Source organism: Chenopodium album, chromosome 25, assembly GCF_948465745.1.
Source record: "Chenopodium album chromosome 25, dcCheAlbu1.1, whole genome shotgun sequence".
NCBI classification, from domain to species: Eukaryota; Viridiplantae; Streptophyta; class Magnoliopsida; order Caryophyllales; family Amaranthaceae; genus Chenopodium; species Chenopodium album.
This window is the reverse complement of record NC_137858.1, coordinates 34,095,409-34,115,099: the sequence shown is the minus strand read 5'-3', so window position 1 is coordinate 34,115,099 and position 19,691 is coordinate 34,095,409. Positions and strand designations below refer to the sequence as shown.

Below are 19,691 nucleotides of genomic sequence, written 5' to 3'. Positions count from 1 at the left end.
TTAGCTTATTGATCATTTCACATACTCAATCACCTTTAAGCTATCAGCTATTTACCAAATACTTTTATATAATTGTAGACACCCATTTGTGTCTCCCCAAAACCAAACCCAGTGATGAATGTCTTTCACGTCGAACCATAATCGAATAAGGTGAAAGTGTGAAAAGTCAAGTGTTGCGGTTAGTTTTTATTAAAATCTTTCTTTCTATTTTTGAAAACCCACTCTATTTTATGAAAACGTCCAATCCAGTTTATTTTGGTCCATGATAAGGGTCCAATAATGGTGTAGTTGGATGGGGCTTTAAAATACCTTTCCAATAATATATTATAAGCCCAATTCCGATGAATAATGAGGAAGTTATGGCCAAAATACTAAACTGGGCCCAAACCGAATTTTACCTACGACCCAATGATCATGAGGAGGGTCCAAAGGTTTAATCCTATTCCTAAACTAATTAGGATTGATTAGAATCTTCTATAAGTTTCTAAAATATCTTAATTATCCTTTTTTGAAAAGATAAGATCATAGAATTTGATTTGAATATAAACTTTCCTTTTTTAAAAACTTTCCTAATTCTATTCGGATTTAAAGATGTTCAAAGATAGTCAGATATTATTTTCGTGCCTCATATTTTTTATCCAAATTTTATATGGTTGGATAGATCTTGAAATTATCTTTCCAATGATATATTATAATATTAATTCCGAGCTATAACGAAAAAGATATGAAAGATATACGAAACTCTATCCAAAACTGACACCCTTTTACTATTTCGGCCATATATTTTTATCTACAAAAGATTTTAATCTTATTCCAATTGCATTAGAAAGTAGACTTCAAGAGCTTTCCAACGACATATTATATGACTTATTTGGACTTCTAGATCAAAAGATATGATAAAAACAAAATCTGCAAAAACTGTTTCTGTCGCCAAACGACAGGCTTGTCGCCTCGCGACAGACTCTGTCGCCTGGCGACAAGATAGATTTCTGGCGACAAGGTTAGTTTGTTAGCGACAGAGTGGAGTTTTATTCCTTATCAAATTCTATGATTTTCCGGACTATTTTCTTATAAATAGGGTCTCGTACCTCCGTTTTTATTCATCAACTATTATCAACCTTCATCAATTATCATCAATTTTCATCAACTCTCATCCTTAATTCTTTTTATTCTCCCTCTAAGCGATATAGCTTATTCTTTCTCCCTCTCTTTCTAAACTAGCTTTTTAAACACAATATCCGCATTCACAAGACTTAGAATCTCTTAGCCAAGTTCGAAGTTGCCTTCGCCCTAGACGTGAAGGGTTGATATTTTCTGAGGGTTTGGTCCAAATCTAGTCAAAACTTTATTTAATTTGATTTCAATTTAATTATTTAATTATTCTTTATTATTTTCATTGAAGTTTACTAACTTGTGTATTTTGTTATTAGAAAGAGGTACGAGGCTTCAAAGTAAGTAGATTAGCTTACTCCCTATTTCTTTCACAATGTAGATTGCATGCCTATTATTGTTTTATATTCCTAGTATCATGTTAGGATGCTTTTAATGCTTCCTAGTATCATGTTAGGATGTTATTTTATGCTTTCTAGTATCATGTTTAGGGTGCCTTTAATCTTTTCTAATATTATGTTATCATGTTAGTACCATGTTAGGTTAAAGCTTTGATCTTTATTGTTTGGTGATATGCTAGGAGTTGTTATTAATCTTGTTAGTATCATGCCTAGGATCTTGCTTTTATATTTAAGCTTTATTATTAACATGATGTTATTATGATTACAATATTGCTTATTATTCTGTTGCTTGATATTATTATTTTATTGTTATTGCTTGATCACACCTTTTATGATTGTTAAAGGGAATTTGTACTTGAAATCACGCTTAATAAGATAATTAATAATTTGGTTTAGGCTAATGTGATTTTAACTCAAGTGATAGCCAATAATAGTTTTATTTGTGCATTAATTTCAACCAACATAGATAAACAGGGTAGGTTTAATATAATGTTTGTATGTTATTCGAAAAGCGCGCATGAATACGAGCAGAACAAAGTAGAGGCCTATTTTATAGGGCGGGTCCTTTCTTTTGTAGATTGGATTCGTACCCTCATCCCCGGACTCTGTTTGGTTCAAGACCTTATGGAGTAGTTGACGGTCCTTTGGATTGTCTTTTGGGTTTACAAGTTCCTAAAACTTGTTGGCGACTCTTTTGCTCTCTTTTCTTTCCCTTTGGAACGCCACCGTACTTAAGTGTATGATCACAGTGGGGTTCAAGTTTGGGATCATGATGCTTGAAATATTCCCTACAATAATCAGTTAATACAATAAGTTAGTCAAATCAGTTAATAAAATTAGCTAGTCAAAATCAGCTAACTCAATCAGTTTCAGCTTTCAGCTTTCTCCCAAACAGGACCTCAATCAATAAAACTAAGTGCAAATACGATATAAAGATTCAACTCAAAAGAACAGAATAGTCGAAATTGTATGTGACTATATAGATACATTAGAATAGTCGAAATTGTATGTGACTATATAGGTACATTGTTATACTTTTGAAATTTTCTGTAAATAGATTACTCTATAAATAAAATAGAAAACTAAGTTTCATACATAACTCGTCTAAAAACTAAGAAGTGATTGTTTTGTTAATTTGATTGAGAAGCTGTAGAAAAAAAAAACTTTTTTTTACTTAATGTTGCTTATATTTGTGAAAAAAGAAAATTAAGGAGAGCATCATTTCATTAGTGTTTAATTTAGTTTGTAAAGTTGCCAAGGAGAATATTAAGAGCAATTACAATCACATTAGTATAAACTATGGCCCTGTTCTCTACACCTTAAAAAAATAATATTAAGTAAAAATAATTTCAGTTCAGTAAAAATAAGTTCAATTCAGTAAAATTAATTTCAGTTCAGTAAAAATAATTTCAGTTCAGTAAAAATAAGTTCAGTTCAGTAAAATTCAGTTTCTTAAAGAAGAATTATAATAGAAAATCGGTAAAAATAATTTCACTTCAGTAAAAATAATTTAAGTTCAGTAAAATTAAGTTCAGTTCAGTAAAAATAAGTTCAATTCAGTAAAAATAATTTCAGTTCAGCAAAATTAAGGTGAATCAAACAGGGCCTATGTGTATTCTTGTTAAAATGGGGTTATTAATTCCTAATTAGCTAATTATTCCAATCCAAACATACATGCCTAACTTAACTCATTCTAAAAGGAGATTGTGTTTTGTAAGGTAAGTCACAACCCACTAATAGGAATAGTAGGTAATAACTCATTCACCAATTCTTTCATTCTTCCAATCCAAAATGATGAGAGAACCTACTCCATGACTATGCGTTTTATGACATGGAATGATGAATCTGATGATGCACACAATTACGTACCTCTGCACGTAATTGTGCTAGCTACTTTGTAGTATATAGTATTGGCCCATATATTCTAACTTGTTCACTTATCAAGATCAAATGAGGCTTTATTTAAAAGTAATACTCCCTTAAGCCCTTAATATGAAGCATTGATAATTCACTTTTGACATGGTGTATGATAATTAAAAGAGTAATCCCTTAAACCCTTACTGTTCCGGGTGAGCTCCGGTACAGATAATCTTCGTGGGTTGGTAAAGATTTACCGTCCAATTACGCACCTGCATAGTCAACACAGATAAGCTAACCCGGGGGTTATCCGGGAATAACCTCTCCGATGCTAAAGTCAGCAATCCGATAAGAAGAAAGAGTGAAGAGAGAGAAGGTGTTTCAGATATGTAGAGAGAGAGAGAGAAAAGATTTGTGCCTTTAGGTGAACATTTGCTTGGGTATATATAGAGAAACAACCAAGCTGGTGCCACCTATAACGATAGGTGGCAGACCGACCTTGTAGGCAGCAGGTGCCTACGTGGCCTCAAGCAGCTCTCCACGTGGCCGTTAGAAAGGCCGTTATGGATATTTGGGCTTTCTTACTAATCAACAGTTGTTTAGCGGTATTTAGAATATATTACCGGCTAAATAGCTTTTACTACCGGTATCATCCCGTACAACTAGCCCCCCAAGTGAGTACGGTGGTGTAACCGGCGTGCTCACTTGTAATTATGAGAGGGAGTTAAGTAAGGAAAGCATGAACTGAGATTGAAAAATTTCCAATTTGCCCCCCAAGTGAGCAAACTACCGATAGTGCTTTGGTCAACTTAAAACTTAACTGAGATTAAAAAATCTCCGATTTGCCCCCCGAGTGATCAAAGTACTGATAGTGCTTTGGTAAACTTAAAACTTAACTGAGATTAAAAAATCTCCGATTTGCCCCCCAAGTGATCAAAGTACCGATAGTGCTTTGGTCAACTTAAAACTTAACTGAGATTAAAAAATCTTCGATTTGCCCCCCAAGTGATCAAAGTACCGATAATGCACGTAGGCATTATTTTTTTTGATGAAAAATTTGAAAAATCCAAAATTGGCGTGGGCGGGAAAAGTTAAAAAAAAAAATGAGTGGGGCACGTGTCATTCATCCTGCGTCTTAGTTTATGAAAAGGCGTTTTTCCCCAGCCGTTGGATTGCATGCACAAACTGTCACTTCAACTGCCACTGTTCATGGGGGTATTTAAGCCTCGAAAATGAGGAAATTTCCTCATTTGCTCTTCATTCCAAAAATTTCTTCGAAGTATTTCTGCGAACACACTTAGGGTTTCGTCGATCAATCTGCATCATCAAGAGGAGAGTGATTTCAATTGTTTGCTTGAAGATATAACTTCTCCACTTTCCTACTTTAGTATTTCTGTCAGAGCTGTTCTGCGAAATTCAATCGGTTCAACGAGGTAAAAAGCCCTAACTTTTTCGTTTATTTTGGTAATTTAGAGTGTCAATTGCCTGTTTTGCCTTAGTGTTGTGTCTGTGGTTGTGTCTGTTAAGTTTATGCCTGAATTTGCTCAAAACTCGACTTCGGGTAAGGCCGGCGAGGCTGACTCGTTTGCACCCTTGTCCTCAGCTCCAGTGAAAGAAGTTGAAAAGTCTTGTCAGCCTACTTGGTCTAGTATTTTAGAAGACGTTGAGATCATCTCAGTCTCCCCGATAAGTATTTGTCCACAGTTGGAGTCTACTTTCGAGATTATTCAATACGGATCGAATTTAGGCAAGATAGGTCGTAAAACAACGGCAATGCCGAGAACAAAAAGAATTAGTTATCAGCCTGAGGAAGGTGAAACCTCTGAGCGCCGTGCAGGTAAAGAACCTGTGGTTGAAGAAACCTCTGATGTCGGTGAGGAACACGTTCAGTCAGTTGAGAGATCTTTGGAAGGAATGGATGAGGAAAGTGTAGGTAACAGTCAAGACGAAGGTGTAGGTGAGAGTGGTGGTGAGGAATCTGAGGCTGCAGGTAGTGGAGATGGTAGTCAAGATACAGAGACTAGTCAGTTGGTTGTACGAGTGAGAGAGGGTGAGGCTGTTGAAAGAAGCGATGCCGTCTTGAAAGAAGAAAGTTTGGATGAAGGGTATGACTCTGAAAATGACGACCCAAAATACCGAGAACCTCTTGAACTAAAGGCTGAGTACAAGGTTGTGTCGACGAAATTTGACCCAGAATGGCTCCAGAAGGCTACCGAGAAAGAGTATTGCCGCATCGGTGCCCACTTCTTCAACCTTCCTGACGGCTATGATTTGAAACTGCCTAAAGAGGGTCAGACTGCTCTTGACTGTCCTGACGGTCATATAGTCGTTTATGCGAAGCATCTTGAATATGGTTTGCGGTTTCCCTTGCATCCCTTTATCGAGAAACTTTTCAGGGCTTGGAATGTGTGTGTGGCGCAGCTAACGCCCATTGCTATCCGTAACCTTATCTCACTGGTGTGGGTTATGATATTCATGGACTTCCCTCTTACACTGAACTTGTTTCGCACCCTTAACTGGCTAAAGAGAGACAGTCAGTCACCAGGGTTTTGGTCATTGTTCACGGCCCGTGGTAAATGTACAGTCTGGCCGAAACTGACCAGTTGTAAAGGCTGGATGGAGAATTTCTATTTTCTAAGTGTTCCTGAAGACTACAAAGTTCGCAGATGTTTCTATCCCCCTCATAGCATGTTTGATACTATTAGGAGTAGAAGATTAGGTCCGGTAGAGAGGTATGCTTGTAAATTTTTTGATTGTACATATGTAAAGGCTGGTAGTAAGAACAAAGCTGTACCGAGGGTGTGGCTACCCAACTGTAATTATATCTTGGGTAACGCCCCTTTGTCTCATGTCGGTCTCTGCTGGACTGACGAATTTGGTATGGTTCTTCTCACATTAACAACTTTGTTTCATCATTTTTTTTTTTTGTATTGTTAACTATGGATTGAAGTATTTCTATGCCCAGAACCAGTTATTTTAAAATAGCTGACTATCGTATCGATATTTCAACATTCAGAGTATTTAAGCCTCGCTATCTCGTTACTTGTATTTATTCTTTGCGCGTCTGTTGCGTTGCAAGTATTAACAAGTTAGATTTTGCCAGCTTGGGTTTACATCCTGACGGCAGGGTGAAATTTCAGTGCCCTCCAAACCCAAAACACAGTTACGATACACTACTTGTATACTGCACGCGTGCTCTCAAAGGGAAGAAAAGAAGACGACAAGACATGACTTCTAACGAGCAACGCAGGACTAAAGCTCGCACCCTGCCTGTTAAGAGAGGCGGAGCAAATGCCTCCAAAAGAGCTGGCGACCTCTTAAGCCGTGACCAGCTCAAAAAGCAAAAACAAGAAGAGGCCGCTAAAAACCAGCAGAAGCCGGAAGAGACCTTCAAGGATTTGAACGTTGTGAATTTGGAGGATGACGGCGACCGTCCTTCCGGTATCAGAAAATTAAACATTCATCTGCGTAAGCCTACTGAGGCAGGTGTTGTTGCGGCAGAGAAAGTTGTAACCACTGAGAAGCTGGTACCGGCCGAAGATCCTTCTTTGAGGGACCGACAAACTCGGGTGTCGGGGAAGTCTGCTAGCAGCAGAAACGCCTTCATTCCGGGGATGACTGGGGATTACATTGAGGTTCCCCATGTGAAGGTGCCTACCGAGGTGGCTGAAGAGTTCTTGGTTCCTAACGGCAGTGCTGGCGAGCCGTGGCATCCTCGCATCAATGTAAATCGGGGAGAGTCTGTTATCTATGACGACCCCAATACCGGCGGCAGCATGGGTTGGAGAGTGCTGAAGGATTTGGCCACGCCGGCAGACCGGCCTGTTGATAAGCTTATTGCTCCTTGCGGCAAAATGATGAACGACATGATCCGGGTAAGATAGTCTTTATCCGTTTTTTATTTAATAATTATATACATTTGTATAATAATTCCCTTCTCCCCCCTTTCTTTTTACAGACTGTCAACTCGGCGGTGGAGGTGGTATACATGTACCGTTACTATCAGCGCTGTCATGATCAGGCCGAGGCAAAGTTTAAAAAATGCGATGATGCCCGACAAGCTGCTATAAGAGAGGAGGACAAACTGACGACCAATGTCAAGACGTTGGAGAACAATATGATTGTTCTGAACACTAAGCTGGCCAACCAGGAGTCCATGCAAAAGAGAATTACGGAGAAGGAGACCAGAACAAAGTTGGAGGAGAGTTTGAAAAAGGCTAAAGAGGACAAGCCCGGTATCAGGCGTCGAGCAGTCAACCGGTTCATGCAGTCTGACCATTACCGGAACTTGCTGGTGGACCGATACACTGGCGGATGGGTAGCTGCGCACCGCTGTGTCTGCAAGGCCGAGAACTGGGATGCAGAAAAATGGCAGGCAGCTGAGACTGCTTATGGTGATGATATGCATCTCTCCCCTACCAGCTATGAATGAGACTATTTTGATAACCCTCCTCCAATTGAAGTGTTGAAGAATCTGGATCAGCGTGATTTGCCGGAAGAGGAGTTCGCTGATGCCATTATTGCTAGTCCTATCGGTGAGGACAAGGCTGTCGGCAACTCTGAAGCTGTCCCCCAAAAGGCGCCTGAAACGAAGAAGGATTAATGGGGCGGACAGTCATCACCGGAATCATGCGGGTCCTCTTTATCTGTAGTTGCTAAGGCTCATTGTTAAGCAGCTTATGTTTGTTTCTGTTAAAACAATTTTTACAAACTTGTATTTTAGCCGATTTGACCCTTGTCTTTTTTGGGTGATGGCTGTCGATTTCACATGTGTATGTTCTGACAATCTTTATTTTCTGTTTGTTTAATCACTTATCAACTGTTTATGAATTTGGTAACCTTTATATTTTAATTGCACAAAACTAAATAGTTTCTCCGTTATACTCGTATTCTGAATGATTTTACCGTGAATTTTCTTCGAAAGAAACTTACACGTTTCCTTTCCTGTATTCATTCTAACGCCGTGAATGCACTTGTATTTCGATACTATTATGCTTGTCTGTGATTTCTATAATCGTATTTATAATTGCATACTTGTTTGCTTATCTATACGCAAAATTTTATAATGCTTTGCTACTTAAACTATTTGTAGTTCTAACAAATTATCGGCCTCTCTTTTTTGTTGTTTTTTCGATTCCAATTTTTTTTTTTTATTTTTTTTTTTTTTTTATTCCAACACATAGGCATATTAGGCATAATAGGCACATTAGGCATATGCCCCCAAATTCCGCAATTAATTTCCTTAGAAATTGATTTCGGAATTCCTTATCATTCTGGTATTCTCGGTGTTTTTCCTATATATGCAGCCTTTAGCAGGCCGAGTATTGACAGTGGATCAGACCGTCAATTCCAACTCGCCTTGAGGCGCATTAGTTATCCAACCTTCCTCCTCACTTGAATGAAAGAGACAGCTAGCTAGGCTGTTTATCAGATCATATCGAAAGTAGGGGATGGCTCCATATGTTACACTACATACTTCTCTTATTAACGGCCTTGGCCAAAACTGTTAAAACAAACTACATGCATAGAGTTTGCCTACAAAATAAGAAATAACAGAGAACGCTGAACCATGACTACATGTCATGCCGGTACTAAACATGAAAAATAAAAAACTTTAAAACATAGTATTTCTTGAGGACGCTTGTATTCCAAACATTTTTTAACGGTAGTCCTTCTAAAGTCATCAACCGATACGATCCTTGGCGGACTGTTTCGTATACCTGATAGGGGCCCTCCCAGTTTGCGGTGAGCTTGCCATCTGCATTTCCTTTACCCGTTGCGGCAGTTCTACGAAGGACCAAGTCTCCATCTTCCAGAGGCCGGTAATTGACTCTCTTGTTATATGCTTGACTCATATATTATATGCTGTTGATCTGATGGCAGCCGTAAGCCGCGTTTCAGGTAAGAAGTCTAATTGCTGCCTTAGGAGCAAGTCATTCTGATCCTCGCAAAAATGCTGAACACGAAACGTAGGGAGTCCTACTTCAGCCGGAATAACGGCTTCTGAGCCGAAAGCAAGGTTGAATGGAGACTCCCCAGTAGTTTCCCTTGTTGTTGTTCTATTTGCCCATAATATTTCCGGGATCAGATCTGCCCACAAAGTCCTTTGCATCTTCTACCTTCTTTTTCAATGCCGTTAGTATCTGCTTATTTGCGGCCTCCACCTGGCCGTTTGACTGGGGATGACAGACTGCCGCGTATGCAAATATTACTTTGTATATGCTGAGGAAGTTCTTAACTGGGCTGCAATCAAATTGGGAGCCGTGATCAAACACCATTGCTACCGGTAGGCCAAATCGGGTGAATATACTCTTCCAGATAAACTTCTTGACCTCGCCCGCTGTTATTTTTGCTACCGGTTCCGCCTCTATCCATTTGGTGAAGTAGTCAATCCCTAATATCAGGAATTTTCTACTTCCAGTTACTGACGTAAAAGGTCCGACAATGTCCATTCCCCATTGTGCAAACGGTTTCGGATTTAGAATTGGTGTCAAGTCGTTTAGCGGTTGGTTAATTGCCGGCCCAAACTTTTGGCATTTATCGCACTTTTTCGCGTACGCTAAAGTATCAGCATTCATTGTTGGCCAGTAATACCCTCTTTTCATTGCTTCTAAGGACATTGACCGGCCTCCGGCGTGATTTCCACAATCCCCTTCGTGGATTCTTCTATCAGCCTAGCTGACTCATAGGCCGATATGCACCTTCGCAATGGTATCGAGAACCCCCTTTTATACAGCATTCCTTTGAACATGACAAACCAGAGACTATCCTTCTTTATCTTCTGGGCTTCTGTTTTATCCACCGGTAAGACGTTATGCACTTTGTAGGCCAGCACACCATCATACCATTCTTGGCCGTTAATCACGCAATTCACCTCTTTTGGAGTGTTGTCGGGGTCAATACTTTTGCGTTCCAGAAGCTCCACCATTACAGTGTGTTCCAGATCATTGAAGCTTGAACTTGCCAGTTTTGCCAAGGCGTCTGCCTGCGTATTTTTTGCTCTCGGCACCAATTGTATTTCAAACATTTCCAGGTTGGCCGTTATTGTTTTCAACTTGGCCAAATAGGCCATCATTGTTTGTTCCTTTGCCTCATAAGTGCCGTCAAACTAACTTGCTACCAGTTGTGAGTCAGTCGTAAGCTCTATCCGTTTTGCCTCAGCCGCAATGCATAATTGTACTCCCGCAAGCGCTGCCTCATACTCAGCTTCATTATTGGAGGCTTTAAACTTGAATTTGATAGCATATTCGAATATGTCCCCTTGCGGCGATGTCATGACAATACCGGCTCCGGAACCCGTTGATGCTGAGGAGCCGTCAACGTAGACCTTCCACACTCCATTGACTTCTTCTTCTTCGGTGTAGGATGTTTCTACAATGAAATTAGATAATGCCTGAGCCTTTATCGACACTCGTGGCTTGTAAATTATAACGTACTCCGACAACTCCACCGACCATTTGAGCAATCTTCCAGACGTCTCCATTTTCTGCAGAGACTTTTCTAACGGCTGATTTGTCAAGACTTCAATTGTATGTGCATCGAAATATGGCCGAAGCTTTCTTGCGGCGATAACCACCGCATATGCAATTTTTTCTATCAGAGGGTATCGTCTCTCTGCCGCGTTTAGGACATGGCTCACAAAATAAATAGGCATTTGAGTTTTCTTTCGTTCCACTATCAGCACCGCTGCAACCGTTTTAGGAGATGCCGAGATATATAACTGCAAGCTCTCTCCTTGTTCCGGCCTTGCTATGGTCGGTAAGGACCTTAGATGATTTTTGACCACCTCTAGCGCCTTTGCCTGCTCTTCCCCCCAAACGAATGTTTTATTTTGCCGGAGGACTACAAAGAATGGTAAAGCCTTATCAGCCGATTTGCTAATAAATCTTGTCAGCGTTGCCATGCGTCCAGTAAGTTTCTGTATGTCCTTTATTGACTTTGGTTGCGGTAGGCTAAGGATAGCTTCTATTTTATCAGGATTTGCGTCTATTCCCCTTTCACTAACCATAAACCCCAAGAATTTCCCTGAACGAACTCCAAAGACGCATTTCTCCGGATTGAGTTTCATCCGGTACTGACGCAAAGTTTCAAACGTTTCCCTTAAATCTGCAACGTGATCAGTGGCTAACCGGCTTTTTACGATAGAGTCGTCAACATATACTTCTACGTTTCTTCCTTTCTGATTTGCAAAGACTTTGTCTACCAGTTTCTGATATGTTGCCCCGTCGTTTCGTAACCCAAATGACATCGCCTTATAACAAAACACGCCGGCATCAGTAATAAACGCCGCTTTCGTTCTATCCGGTGCATACAGGCTGACTTGATGGTATCCCGAGAAGGCATCCATAAAACTAAGCAGAGCATGGCCAGAAGTGGAGTCTACTAGCCTATCTATTCGGGGCAGAGGATAGCAATCCTTTGGGCAGGCTTTATTCAGGTCCGTAAAATCGACGTACATCCTCCATTTTCCTGACGGCTTCCTCACCATGACTATGTTCGCTAACCATTCAGGGTACGTGCAAGGCTCAATAAACCCCGCCGCTAGCAATTTGTTTACTTCTGCTTGTATTGCTTCTATCTTTTCTGTCGAGAAGTTACGTTTTTTCTGCCTAACTGGCCTGGCATTTCTATCCACATTCAGCTTATGTATTATAACATCTGGGTGGATCCCGAGCATTTCATCTGCCGAGAAAGCGAACACATCAGTGTTCTCCCGTAAGAGTTCCACCAAGTGACAATGGGTATCAACATCCATGTCGGACCCTACTCGCACTATTCTTCCCGACACCCCAGGCTGCAACTCGATTTCTACTGTCTCTCCTCCCGGCGAAGGACGGGGTACCGCTGCCGGGCGTGTGTCGAAATTCTCCATTGCTAAGTCATGCGCAGATATGGCTCGCCCCCTTTTCTGCATTGCCTGCTCAGCCTAGGGTTGTCGATTAGGCTGTTTTAGAGCTGTTACATAACATTCCCTGGCCATTGTCTGACCTCCCCTAACGCGCTCTGCCTTCCCCAGATTCCAAACATACACCATCGTCAAATGATATGTTGAAACTATTCCCTGTACATCGTGGATCAAGGGTCTGCCGACAATAGCATTATACGCTGAGGGCACATCAATTATTAGGAATTCCGTCATGACATCTCTGGCCGCCATGCCTTCTCCAATTCTAACCTGTAAAGCTATACTTCCTTCTGGCCTCACTGTCGATCCATTGAAGCCAATAACGGGATACGATACCGGGGTTAAGTACTTCCGGCCTATCCTCATTGCGTCAAATGCTTCTGCAAACAGGATGTTAGCGGAGCTCCCTCCATCAACCAGCACTCGGTTGATGTTGGCTCCATTGACCGTTAGAATTAAACCAATGGATCATCGTGAGGAAATACCAAGCCTTTGGCGTCTGCCTCCGAGAAGGATACTGACGGCATTGACACGGGCCTTGGTCGCTCATCCACACCCAATGCATTCACTTTGTGCTTGTGCTCAGACAGGTTCTTCTTCGCCCCGCTAACTGATCCCCCATGCACCGGACCACCGGTAATAACCTCTATTGTAATCTTGTGACCTGGCGCATTGTTCCCTTGACGGTATTCCCCGCTGTGATTACGCCGGTAAGTGTCATCTTGCATGGACGAATCGCCCTGCCTTCGATACTCACTTTGTCTAGGCTGAGGGGCTTGCTGCCGACTTGGGCCTGCTTGAGCTCGATACTGGGACAGGTGGCCCTTTCTAATGAGGTCTTCTATATTCTCCTTCAATTGAGTACATTCTTCTGTATAATGACCGATATCCCTGTGAAACATGCAGTATTTTTTCGTGTCTCGCCCCTTAGTTATCATTGGTGCCGGTCTTGTCCAGTCCTCTCTGTGCTGATTTATTGAGTATATTACGGCCCTTGGTGTGTTCAGTTGTGTGTAGTTGTTGTACCGGCCAAGACCTCTGGGTGGCCTACCGGTTCTTTGCTGGTTTGGTTGTTGTTGTTGTCTGTTTATTCCGCCGGTATAAGTATTAGGCGCAACACTGTCATTCGGTCTTCGAGGGGGCTCTGATGCCGCTATCTGGTTACTGGTTTTCAGTAACTCCTCACTCTTTATGTATTCATATGCCTTGCCAAAGGCCACGCCTAAATTCGGGAAGGACTTCCTTGCCATGTATTTTTTGAAATCATTATCTCCCAAACCGTTCATTAAAGCCATTACAGCTATTTCTTGCTGTAATTTTGGTATCGTATTAGCCTCACTATTAAATCTCCTTATGAAATCCCTAAGGGACTCATCTCTTCTTTGCCTGACCGACATAAGCTCTCCAGAAGTTCTCTGCCTAGCACTGTTACTGAAATACTGGCCGGTAAACAGCTCGACCAAGGTATCGAAGCAATCAATTGACCCATTCTCCAAGTTGGAAAACCAATCCGAGGCTAGTCTCGTTAGGGTTGTCGGAAACACCTTGCACCACACCGCGTCGGTGTCGGTGTAAAGCAGCATATGACTTTCAAATGCCGCTACGTATCGCTTAGGATCTCCTTTGCCGTCAAAGGTGCATGCCGGCATTTTTATTCTTTCCATTTGCTGATCCAGTACCTCCTGAGTGAAAGGTGATACTCTCGGCCTGACTATAGCTCTGGCTATACATCTCACTGACCCACTGCTAATCTCGTGTTGCCGGGACCCTGAGTCCTCTATTTGCGTACCCTAGGTAGGCTGACGCTCACTTGGGACAATTATTCCCCGATTCTGGGGCTGGGGCGGCGGTTGCTGGTCTGCCTGGTTGAATTGGCTCGCCAGGTTTACGACCACAGGAATGGCCGGTATATTAACTTGCCCCTTATTAGCTGCAGCTTCAGCCTCCTTCCTTTTCCGAGACATCGCTTTCATTACCCTTGCCGTTACCTCTAGCTCCTCAGGGGTAAATTCCTCCATGGGGTATTTCATCCTCCACCTCAATTTCAGGTATTGCATTGACGGTTTTGTTTGTATTGACATTAAGGGTGTTACTATCATACTGACGGTTTTCAGCTTCTGTTATCGGCGTTATGGTTTCCTGGTTTTCTTCCATGACTGGCGAAGGTTATTTGGACGATAGAAGTTATTACTATCCCCTCCTTCTAGCGCCAATTGTTCCGGGTGAGCTTCGGTACAGATAATCTTCGTGGGTTGGTAAAGGTTTACCGTCCAATTACGCACCTGCACAGTCAACACAGATAAGCTAACCCGGGGGTTATCCGGGAATAACCTCTCCGATGCTAAAGTCAGCAATCCGATAAGAAGAAAGAGTGAAGAGAGAGAAGGTGTTTCAGATATGTAGAGAGAGAGAGAGAAAAGATTTGTGCCTTTAGGTGAACATTTGCTTGGGTATATATAGGGAAACAACCAAGCTGGTGCCACCTATAACGATAGGTGGCAGACCGACCTTGTAGGCAGCAGGTGCCTACGTGGCCTCAAGCAGCTCTCCACGTGGCCGTTAGAAAGGCCGTTATGGATATTTGGGCTTTCTTACTAATCAACAGTTGTTTAGCGGTACTTAGAATATATTACCGGCTAAATAGCTTTTACTACCGGTATCATCCCGTACACTTACAGTGTGTTTGGATTAAAAAAAAAATTGAAAAGAAAAGAAGGGGAGGGAAGAGAAAGGGAGGGGTAGAAAGAAAGATGAGTTTTCTTTCCAAATATCTCTATTGTTCGAGAGATTAGTTTCGTACAATTTCTTCTCTCCATTTCTCTCCCCTCTAATTCCCCTCCTTTCTCATTTGTCATCCCTTCATTTTCCTTCCCTTCTTTTTCCTTTATTTCCTTCAATCCAAACATAGTGTTAATCCTACTATAGAGTGTTTGAGGGTCTCTTTCTATCAAAAATATACATAAATTACATGCGCTATATACTTGAAAACTTTATGTTTAGTGTAGAATATGACACTCATCATATGTGTTGTGTTAGAAGATTATGCTTAGTTCAAAGTCATTAAAGACCTAACATTAAGCCGTTTGGTATTATGTTACATAGGATCCTGTGCTACACATCATCAACTTTCTGTCAAAAACTTACATAAATATAAATTCTACACACTTTTTTTTTTTTTTGTAATTCCTTTTTATAGTTTTATTATGGCATTTTTATTCATCTTTGTTGTAATAAAAGTCTCATTTTATTTAAAAACCACACTGTTATTTTTTTACAGATTAAGGGTCTGTTCTCATACGTTGAAATTCAGTTCAGTTCAGTTCAACTTCTAATTTCCTTCTCTTATAAAATATTCAGTTTAATTTAGTTCAATTCAGCTGAGTTCAGTCAATGAGAACAGGCCCTAAGTCAATTCAATTTCATTTTTTATTATTAAAACCAAATCTTCTCATTTCTTTAGTGTACAATTTTCAATTAGCATGTAACAAAACAAATGAGACTTTTTGTAACATGAAATATAAAATGAGAATACACGTGTAAATAATAAAGAGAGCCAATTGACGTCACGACTCACGAGTCACGGGGGTAACATACTAAAAGCTAATTAACACGTCAGCAAGTTCTGTAATTAGAATAAAAAAGTGGGTCCAAATAACAAAAAGAGTGGACCCAAAAGACCTTATGTGTTAAGGCCAGATGTCCCAATGTGTTGAATGCCGTGTTGGAAGAAGTAGCCCAAAGTTTGTACAGTGGGCCCAAACTTATTGATTCTTTTTTTTTTTCCTTTTTTTAAATTTTTATTTTTTATTTATAATGTTGGTGACTTACATAATCTTGTCACTTAGAGAAGGGTACACGTGGTGCATCTTCGTCAATTAAGCTGACAGTAATGTTTTGCTTCTTTGCATAAAGTTTATGTACGAGTATAGGTGTTAACCCACCATCTCAACTTCTTTGCTGGCATTTATTGAATTTGAATTTGACATATGATATAGATACTATTCCTTGTCATCCAACAACTTTACTCAAATATAATACGGTGTAAACGTCTTTAAATTCTTAGTTATTTTCAGGTACATATAAGTGTAATCAAGTGTGCGTTTCTTTGTAGATTCTATCAGTTTTTGTTCATATACAACTCTTCAAATGATAAGTAAATATAATAAAATGAGTAAAAAAAAAAGTTAACACTTAATTGCAAATGTATGTAAAGGATTCGTCATTATCATTATTAGTTGTTGTTTGTAGTTTGTGTAATCCCTTGATTTACTCATTTAGGTTAGTGGCAGATGCAAGACATTTGAGTTGGGTCACTTGATCCCACTTGAGCATGAAAAAAAAAGAATCTTTGCTTATAAAAATGATTTTTTTTTACTGTAAATATTACTTGTATTTTTATCAAATGACCCCATTAAAATATACCTAATTTATTTTGACCTCATTAAATATATTTTCAGAATTCACCACTATATACTTATAGACATCCTTAGCTCTTAGCTAATGTACCTAATTAAATACTCAAATATATCTAGTCGTATTTTATTGCTTACTTGTATAATATATACTTATTGAATTACATCAATATAATCAAGCTTCTCTCATTCTCTTACTCTTACTCATAACTCTATTAGTGTATTCAAGAAAAAAAAAGATGTATTGACTGATGTCCGCTAAGTTTTGTTATTTAGATTTATTGCAAAGTCAAATATTGCAAAGTCAAATAAGCTCAGAGGAGTTCTAATTTCCATCCATTTACGTATACTTGCAACCCGTGCACGTTTGTTTTTAAAAATTATATCTCACTCAACCCACATTGTTCACGACTAAAATAAGGAATGTTGCTCATTTAACTCTTCTATGTTAGGCGAGTGTACAACTTTAGGTATGTATTACCGGATTATTACAAGAAGGAATCTTCAAGTTTTATCACTGCTACTGTATGTACTTTATCTTGTTACGAATAAGTATAGGTGCATAGTGTCTATATTGCTCTAGAAACAAATAGGATGAAAAATATACCACTACATTTATAATAGGTGAAAGGTGGTATATATTTGAAGAGAAAATTATCGATATAAGATGGCAAAAGGTACATCTACATGTATAATACGAGTACACAAAAGTATTATTAAGACAAGTTATACTTTAATGGTACATTATTCATATATGATACGTAGTACACAAAAATGTACCACTGTAGAAAAACATTAAATTAAAAAAATAATAATAATAATGTCCTCCTATATGCATGCCTAGCCTAAGTGATATACGCTTATATGCACTCTCTTGTTACAATGTATCAAACTATCAATGTGTGCCTTGCTTTATTTTATTGTTTGTTTATAGCTCAAAAGGCCCAAGATCCATGTTCTTATTGTTAACAATCTTCGCACTGAACTTTTGTTAAATAACCCATTGCATTTGGGCCTCTCAAAAAGGCCAACCCAGTCACATGTGAATAAATTATCAAAGAATTTTCCAGGTTAAGGAAGCCATTGAACTACTGTCTACACGCTTTAAGGTAATACTCACTTCATTTCGAATTGATCGCAACACTAGTTTGGTGTAGTTTTTTTTTAAAAAAAAAGACATAAGGTAGCAACCAACATGAGGATTTTATAGTATAAAGTATTGTTCATGGGATTATATGTAGTTGATTGTGAGAGAGAGCTAATATAAAAGTAAGGAAAGTGGAATCTATACTATATATTAAAAGGCGTTCCTTTTGAAGGAACGGTGCCACGTGGCACTCTTCAAAGTATGTGTGCCTATGTCACAATGCCACATCATCATCTAAATATATGCGCCATGAAAGCTAGCCACTTCATTCAACAAAATAAAATATGCTTTCAATAAGATTTGAACCCATAACCTCCAATATATATAGGTAATACTTTCACCATCTCAACCAACTATTATTAATGTTTTAAGTTCCACATAATATTACAATATTCCTTTCATTTATTAAGTAAATAAGAGGTAATATAATTCATATATTTTTAACAAGATTAAAATAAAAATACATATGATGTAAAAAAAAAAAAAAAGGTGACATCCAAGGCAACGCTCGAACTACTACAAACACTAACTACATATAATAAATAGTCGAACATAATTGTTTAATTAAAGCAAGAAGTACACAACTAGCAACCCGGGGCATCGCTCGGGGTACTTATATGTAGTTAATTGTGCTTCAGTAATGTATGCTTCGATGCTTATGATAGGGCTATCTAACTTGTGACTACGACCTTCTATATATACCATTCATCTATTCTACAAGACTAGTCTCCTAGACTAGAGATTCTTTTTGGAAAATTGATTAATGGTGAAAAGAACCTTGACATGGATTCTAATTTAGAGCAATTAATTAAAGGTTAAGTTGCTAGAAGTTATGAAAAACCAAATGGAAACTACTAGTAGAATGAAGAGTCTCTTAAAGAGGTTCAATTGGCATCCTTGAACCATAAACTTGTGGGCTTGCTGCTTGCAATGATGATGATGGTGATCTTTAGGAGGGTAAAGGGTGTGATGATGATATTAGGTTTATTATGATGAGAAAAGGAAGTGTAACTGACAAGGAATTATGTATGACAATCACATTTATAAGAATAGTGATGTCTTAGATTTTGACGACTGCAACATTTTATATACAACTGGGTGCATATAGAAATAGGTGCAATAAAGGTGGCAATTTGCTCATTTAAAGATTTTAAAAGCAAAAAATACCTTGAGTAAGGTGCACTTAGATATATATAAACTTTTTCACATGCTTGTGCGGTTAAAGAAAACAATGGGCATGAGGATGAGCGAAATGAATATCCGATTTCAAAGAATCTCTTCGACCCTCCTTTAAATTATTGCGCATTATAAAATGAATTACATACTTAGTTAAATAGGGAAATTTTACAAAAATATGAAATCATTATTCAAAAATAAATGGCTTTTTAAACAAAATATATCAAAGCTGTACATAATAATTAACGAATGTAGTATTTGTTTTGATGAAAATTGCAACCGAGTGAGTTATTCTTGGGCCTTGTTTGTAGCACATAAACACCCAAAAAAGATAAAATGGGCTAATGGGCTTTGTGAATAGTGAACACGTGAGTCATGTCTGGACTGCTAGGGGTTCAATATAATTTGTAGGCAGCAAGGATGATTGTAATAAGAGTTTTAAACCACAATCAGTCTCGAAACCTTGACAAAAGTTAGTATCATTGGGTCCACTACTTTCCAAAAAGTTGATATTCACCCTTCATTCTAATGGAAATCATAGATCATTATCAATTCTATTGGAAGAGGGACATAAGTCACATAACTCCAAATTTGAGTAAAGTTTAGGGGCATATTTCTCCAATTCATTCATATTATATTTCAAATTTTGAAAAAACAAAAATCGAAATCAGATTTTCTACTCT

At 39.0% G+C, this 19,691-nt stretch overlaps 2 protein-coding genes across 2 annotated transcripts; both read right to left on the bottom strand.

Annotated features, from left to right (window-relative positions):
• Positions 1–9,978: 9,978 nt before the first annotated feature.
• LOC145614027 (uncharacterized) lies at positions 9,979–10,440 on the bottom strand. The gene has a single exon (XM_081669037.1). The coding sequence runs from the start codon at positions 10,438–10,440 to the stop codon at positions 9,979–9,981; it is 462 nt and encodes a 153-aa protein (XP_081525163.1).
• A 2,288-nt stretch (positions 10,441–12,728) lies between these two features.
• Positions 12,729–13,922, bottom strand: LOC145614025 (uncharacterized). Its single transcript, XM_081669036.1, has one exon. It carries the CDS (start codon positions 13,920–13,922, stop codon positions 12,729–12,731), a length of 1,194 nt encoding a protein of 397 aa, XP_081525162.1.
• Positions 13,923–19,691: the final 5,769 nt, after the last annotated feature.